The sequence below is a fragment of the Nestor notabilis genome, unplaced genomic scaffold, assembly GCF_000696875.1.
Source record: "Nestor notabilis isolate BGI_N333 unplaced genomic scaffold, ASM69687v1 scaffold5044, whole genome shotgun sequence".
Taxonomy (NCBI): domain Eukaryota; kingdom Metazoa; phylum Chordata; class Aves; order Psittaciformes; family Psittacidae; genus Nestor; species Nestor notabilis.
This window is the reverse complement of record NW_009926746.1, coordinates 18,652-26,129: the sequence shown is the minus strand read 5'-3', so window position 1 is coordinate 26,129 and position 7,478 is coordinate 18,652. Positions and strand designations below refer to the sequence as shown.

At 40.3% G+C, this 7,478-nt stretch overlaps 1 protein-coding gene across 1 annotated transcript in view; it reads right to left on the bottom strand.

Moving 5' to 3' along the window:
• Positions 1–4,304: 4,304 nt before the first annotated feature.
• The window catches only part of GPI (glucose-6-phosphate isomerase), a gene marked incomplete at its 5' end in the record, with an annotated part of 17,921 nt that continues 14,747 nt past the window's right edge, over positions 4,305–7,478 (bottom strand). Inside the window, 4 exons of the mRNA XM_010013700.1 lie at positions 4,305–4,769; positions 6,303–6,369; positions 6,452–6,527; positions 7,057–7,185. Of these exons, the coding sequence (XP_010012002.1) occupies positions 4,646–4,769; positions 6,303–6,369; positions 6,452–6,527; positions 7,057–7,185 (396 nt within the window). The remainder of the gene's footprint in view (positions 4,770–6,302; positions 6,370–6,451; positions 6,528–7,056; positions 7,186–7,478) is intronic.

Here is a 7,478-nt window from a genome sequence, read left to right as displayed (position 1 = left end):
CTCCGCATAAAATTGAAGAATAAATTAGACCAATTGTAAGTGGAAATATTTATGAAAAGTCACATTCAAGATTTGAACTTGTCAAACTCATTAACTGCTGAGACATTGGTTACCCACTTTTCTGACTTACACAGAGAAAAGTTGTGTTTTTAATTAGCCCAAAACTACACAGGAATACTAAACAAAAACTACTGGAACTGCTACTCAAGACTTTTTTTTTTTTGACAGTTCACTAGCACTCAAAATCTATCCAACAACAAACAACACGCTGTGCTGTTATCCTGTGTAAGTGAAAGGGATGTTCCCACCGGATATTGTCCCTCGTGGCTGTTAATGATGAAAGGCAGAGCTCAGCCTTTCTAGGAACTGCTGCATATTAGGAATGCTCCAGATGCACGGTCCCAGGCCAACTTCTTAGCAGGCTTCTTGACGTCTATCTCTTACCTCAGCTGAATCCACCATTCAGCCTGCTTCCAGACTCTGCAAGGATTATCCATTCCTCAGCTCCTTTCATTTTGCACAGCCTGAGGGCAGTCCCATTTGCAGGGACTAATGGACTGAAGACACTGGGTCTCTTCCCCCTATGAGACTCCGCACGGGTCCACAAGTCTGGGCCCAAAGTAATTCCTTAGAGAAAACAAACCTTGAAAAATTCAGTTTAGAGAAATACTAAGAAATGTGTCTACTTGTGAAACCATCAAGTATAATACATATACTGTGACTCTAACCACCTGACTACATGTATTTTTAGAAATTTTGAAATTCCAAGTGCATTCAACAGGTTTGAGAACTGTTGGGTTGTTTTTTTTTTTTTATGAGAAGTTCAGTATTTCCTGTTTTTCTTCCATCAGAAAACTCAAAATGAGAAGGAACATAGAAAGAAAACGAGAGCACAATAGTGTTATCTGGACATTACCAACCCTGTGGAAATGTTTAGCTCTGGAACTATTTTTATCTGATCTATTTAGACAATCCCCACATGCCACAAAACTAATAAAAACTTGAAAAGCCTCTCTCAAAGAGGGTAGAGCACTACGGTCACTAGCATTCAAGTTTGACTGAGACAGCAGCTAAAAAGCATGCTCTTCTCTGCTGAATTTTCATTAATAATCCAAGCTACCTAATACTTAACTCTGGAAGCCAAACCGCTTTTTATTTATCACACTCTGTAGCCCCTAAAATATTGTTATTAATGTGGCCCGTGCTTTTATCTACTTAAGAGTTGACAAGATGCATACCCTGCCAATATCCTACTGAGACTTCACAAAACCAGACACGCAAAACTTTAGCGCCCTGAATTTCACTGCTGTGTTGTATTCTTTATCTACCTAACTCTCCAAATTCCGTTTTTTAGAAACAAAATATAACAGCAGGGACTGCCAAAAAGCAGAACAGTTTCAAGTATATGAATATATAAGCACTTTGCATGGAAGAATGTAAAGATAAAAATGAATGAATGAATAAATGAGGTAAAACTATCTTCTTTTTATGCGACTGATCTATACAGACTTACGGCCTGGCTGCTTCAGCACCAACACTGCAGATCTGTAAATGCATTTTGCTCCTCCAGAACAGGAACAGGTTCAGTTGAAGTTCCTGGTGTAGGTTGGGAAATTATACTCATCTTACCTTCCTTCAAGCAGTCTAAACAGAAACCATGACCATCACTGAGCCTGCAGGAACTTTGCATGCGGTGCTGGGTAGTCTGGAAATCAGAACCACCCCAGCAGATCAGATCACTGTGAACTGGACCAAAGGGGATCCCTTATAGATTATTCCTGCTAAATTTTCTTTGAACAAAGGAACCAGAAAATGTCTCCATTGCAATCTTAACTCTCAGAGACACATTTTTTAAATCAATTAGAAAACAAACATATTCCTCCTTTAATCTCATACCCACAGTCTATGTTAAGTATATGTCCACTGAGAATAAAGTTAACATAATTTTCTTAAAAATTATTAATTTTCCCTTGAATACTGTAGTTACCCTCTCAATAACTGTTAAAATATATTCATAGATGAATTCTGACTTCAAAAATAATGATTATATGCACAAATCAGCATTGCAAGTGTAAAGATTGAATTTTATATATCATTGACTTTACTTACATTGACTGATGCATCCCCACAATGTCCTTCCTCAGAGGCCTTCAAAGGGAACATGTCTTACTAACGCACTGGGCTGTCCAGCTCATGGGCCTGACAAGTTTCTGCTTACTTCAGGAACACTACTACCTTTCATTCTCTCTGAGCATGACAGTACAGTTCCATCAGGGAGATCAGCCATGCCCACTGCATTTCCCCAAACAGAACTGACTCGGTCAGACCGTCTCATTACTAGAGCACGGTTTACCAAGAGATGTTTTGTTCTTGCAGGAATCATCAGGCTTGATATTATACAAAAGGATTGAAGCTGTGGCTGCCTGGCAGTGTTCAAGGCCAGGTTGGACACAGGGACTTGGAGCAACCTGCTCTAGTGGAAGGTGTCCCTGTCCGTGGCAGGGGGTTGGAACTGGATGAGCTCCAGGGTCCCTTCTGACCCAAACCAGGCTGATTTAGACTGATTCACTAGAGCTGGTGGCTGCCTGAGCTCTATGTGGTTTTTATTCCCCCTCATCCTCCAAACATAGCCGCAGTCTTCTGCACTGTGTGAACTCCCCAGTCAACTGCTGCCGGGGAGAATCTTCTGTTAAAGCTTCTTCACAGACACTGCATTTGACTGGCGCTGTGAGACGCTATGCCATGGAGCAGCCCTTCTCATCTCTGACCATCCACACGCACTCGTGATGCCAGGGGGCACGCTGGAGCTCAGGGGAACACAGCAGGGCACCCAGGGCATCTGATGGGTAGTCTGCAAGGCTGCATCAGGGGTATCGTGCTGAAGGACACAGAACCCAAAGGCAAACCCCCCCAGAGCCTCTTTTGCTTTGCACAAGGGTGAAGTGCTCCCGAAAAATAACTTCTACTTCTTAGGAGTAACAACCCTGAGGACTGACTGTTGCCACTGCAAGATCACTGCTGCATTAGAAACAGCACAGCATGCAGGTGGAGCTCTCCTGCTTCAGGTTTTGCACACAGTGTATTACAGCTGGGCATGGTGCCCCCTGGCCAGGGCAGAGGGGTTATGACTAGATGATATTTAAGGTCCCTTCTAAGCCATACTATTCTGTGATTCTATATTATATTTCACATCAGTAAATTCTGTGCAGGGAAAAACAGGTTTGGAAACAATACCAAGCTTAGAGAAGAACAGAATAGATACAGCTTCGTTTTGTTTTCCAGCAGGACAGGTGAAAACAATAGCACTTGGGACAAAATAGACTTGACCATTCAAGTCATGATGGGTATCTAAACAAGAAGATCTCACTTCACACCTACCTCTACAGAAAGCAGAAGCCATGCATTAGCACATGCTTTTACAGAGGTGGATAAGAAGTTTAAGACTTCATACAGAAATAGATGCCTCCCTCTAGTGGACTCTCTTTTTGCAACCATGTTTTATGTGGGAAAATTGCTTTATGAAGTTGAATAAAACCAAACCAACTAAACACTATATTCTGAGTTTAACAACTCAAATTCATACAGGTAGATCTGTTAGTGTGCCACATCTGCAAGATTTGTCAATGAGTCTGTGCTATAAAGACATGCACTAAAAGTTACAAGCTCAGACCTTGTAGTCACAGTAGCATTTGTCATGAAGAGTTCAGGGTATGAAAACCACAGTTACCATTTGTTTTCCTTTCAATGCTTTGTCTTACCTTTATTAAAGGTGTTACAGAACAATAGCCACAGCATGCCAGTCTGCTAGCAAAGGTGAGTTAACAGTGGTAGAGAATAAAAGAGGGTATAAGCACGTTGTTCACAAAGTTATCTTATTTTGTTGATTTGGAACAGTAATGCTGATTTCAGAAGAGTGAGACAAACTGTCTCTAGAGAATATCAAATAAATCATTTCTTCTGCAAGCGATCAAGCTTTTGCGTGAAACTCTTGAAAACAGTTTGGAATATTAGGTTATCACCAGCACTCCAGGAGCTTTCTTCCTTTTGGACAGCTGTCCAAACAGGGCTTCCACAGCATATGGAAAAATCAGGAGATCTCTTACAAATATTAGAAAGCTTTCCTTTTCACAGTAGCATTGGATAACAACCTGTATCTTGCTCACATGCATCAAATGATGCAATCTGAACAATCTACAGCTGTTACACATTCTAGTTTCCATCTTACAGTAGAAGTGGTCCAAAGAGACAGAGTTACTTGGCTTCAGAGGACCTTACACAGTCAGTGAGGCAAATGTTACTACGTCTGCACTTTAAAAATAGAGTGAAAAGTTTTACTCATCCATCATACCTTTTATTTTCCATTATGAGTATGTGATCATCTTTAAGGAAGTGAGGGATAAGAACTGAGGAACATACCAGATGCACTTTACAGATTAACAGCCACAAAAATAGGAAGCAACTATACAATCTCTGGGTTTCACAAAACTACTTTTCATTTGTAATACTTGACGCAACAAGATTAACTGCAACAAGTGACACTACATCTGTAAAGTGCTATTTTTGTTAGAAGTGGCTAAAAAAGCACAACTACAACAGATTTGGGTGTTCGGTGGCTAGATTGTCGATCTCCTCCAAATTTTCCATTTCAGGCTCTGTGTTTTTTGATGAAATTGATGAGCCCATTTGTTGAGCTATCATGAGATGTCACTGGAGCATCTGACTCCAGTTCAGGTTCAATTTTCTTGGCAAGTTGTTTTCCAAGCTCAACTCTGCATTTATAAAAGCAGGAGAAGAAAGAACAACATTAGCGCTAACAGCTTACAGTATTTACTGTAAGCTATTGACATTAAAAATAGGTGCCAGTAGAAAGTAACTTGACAGTGGACACTATTACCAGTGTTCCCCCCCACCAGTAACCAACAAAGTTATTACTCAACTGTTGCCACACATGAACAACTGGAGCTCTCACAGCTGCTTAGCTGAACAGAGACAGCTCTCAAATTACAGGATGTCTGAAGAGAAAGTTCTGTTGTAAGAGTTAAACAGTCTTTTCCCCTTCAGTCCTCATTTGTGTAATGCAGCCTGCCTCAATGCAGAATGCATTCAGCCTTCTACTGTTCACTGTTGAACCTGTCATCACTCAGAACACTGATTTGCAGCACCAAGACAATAAACAACAGGTGAGTCACAGGCCTGAAAGCCTTCATCAGCTTACAGCATGCTGTCAAACAGCTACGGCCACACAGGCTAAGGACCTAGGGTATTCCAACAGCTACAAGAAACCAGGCTGGTTCCACAGTATCCCCACATTCCATAGTTTTGGATGCCATTTTGGATTTTGATATATTACACTAAAAGCTGTACTTACACCTATCCCACACCTGATCTCAGTTTGTAGCATCAGCTATGGATGTCTATAGACATCAGTTTTTATTGAGTCTTCTATTTACATTTTCTACTGCAATATTTTAGTTAAAGAACTTGCTACGGTAGCATACCTCTAAAAACATGTATAAAAAGCAATCCTTCAGCCTTTAAGACAGCTTAGTGTAAATGACTACTCTAGGCCCATAGAGCAAGCTTGCTCTTCAAAATAACCCCCACAACATAAAACCAATTCCACCTGAAAAATATCACTCATTTCCCAATCTCTCCTTCTCCTGCCAAGTCTTCATGAAGTATGTTGCACAATTAACATTGCTACAGATTAAAAACAATCTGATTAACTCGTGATTATGTCTTCTATTTTTAAGACTGACAAACTCCTCATAAAGCTACTGCTCTCCATAGGGAACTCTACCATGAACCTTGGTCACAGGTGCAGTCTGCATCAGACTTAGGGTTCCTGTATATGAAGACATCTGCCAAGAAGAGTTGTTTATCTCCAGTATAGGAAACTTAAGAGGTGGTCAGTCTTCTGCTTAACAGATGCCATTCAAACTGCTTACTAAATGTTTCTAGAAGTAATTACTTTTTCTCACTCTATAAGGGAAATTATTTTCCCTTTCCAATTCTCAGAGCATGTGTTCTGCCTGCTTGACTGTTTTACTCATTCTTTCTGCCTCTTTTCTGCATTCATAGTATTTTTTTTAATCAAACATAGGTCATTAGCTAAAGTTGTATCTACAAAGTGATTATGCACAGCTGAACAAGGATACATAGCGACTTACCCACTGCATATCTGCTTCATTTAAAACTTATAATCAGTATAACATTTATTTTTAATTGTCTTTTCTCTAAGTCATGACAGATTAAGGAATATCACAGCCTAAGTATACAAGAAACATATCAAGGAGACTTACCCCCACTGGTCGTAACTGTTAATATCCCAAACAACTCCTTGAACAAATATCTTGTGCTCATACATGGCTATAAGCAGAAAGAGGTTTATGAATTAACTTTATCATAAAGTCTTAATAAGCATTGACACATGAGAGATCTATTTACTTACCAATGATAGCTCCCAGAGTGAAGGGGTTGAGTTTTGTAAACATGATTGAATTGGTTGGTCGATTTCCCTCAAAGACCTTTCAAAACAAGAGTTACATTGTTATCTAGTATGTTCCAAAACTTACATCAGAAACTTGATCTTTGTATTTTCCTTACAGCCCACATGGCACCAGCTGTAATACCAGAAAAACCAAAATCATGAAAGCTTTAAAGGATAACAGCTTCAACCATAAAACTATCATTTTCATGTTGTATTAAAAATACAATGCCAAAATGTTATCTCCAAGCACTATTACCTACTACTATGGTCTACAGGAAGTAAAATACAAGCCATTATCCTACAGCCAGTGATAAGATAGCTCATCTTTTCTGAAATGCCTCAAAAGGCTTCCAGATCATCGTGTTTTACCAAGAATACCAGACTGCTCTGCAGGACCCGACAAACTGTAACACAAACTTCACGGCTGTCAAGACAGTAGCACTTGACAGCCACCGGAGGGCACTGCCCCATTAGCAAACTCCATCGAGCAGCAGACCACCACGGGTGCACTCACTACCACAGTATCTAGCCAGAAAGAGAGCTGTCAAATGCCAAAGCCCAATTACCTTATGGGGAAGGAGCTTCTCCAGAGCATCTCCACTCAGTCCTGCTGCTTGAAGTTCCTTACGAGCTTCATCAGCAGTCTTTCCTTTCATCAGGGCCTCAGTCTGAGCAAGGAAGTTGGCCAAAAGGATCTAGCAGGTAGAAATAAAAACATCAACTCAAGCTACTGTTTCCTTAGGTGGAATATAATACCTAGTGCTTGAATCTAGACCAAGTCCTAGACTATAGTTACAGCACTTGTTTTTAACCCTATGGCAGCAAGTTGTGTAGTACTCATAGCTGCATAATGCCTGCTACTGCTTTTTACCTCAGAGTGCCAGACTTGATTACTCTCTTAATAGTACATGTATTCACAGACAAACAGAAGTGTTTTGCAGAGTCCTGCCCCTCATGAAACTGAAAACAAGCAGGGAGGAAAAAAAAG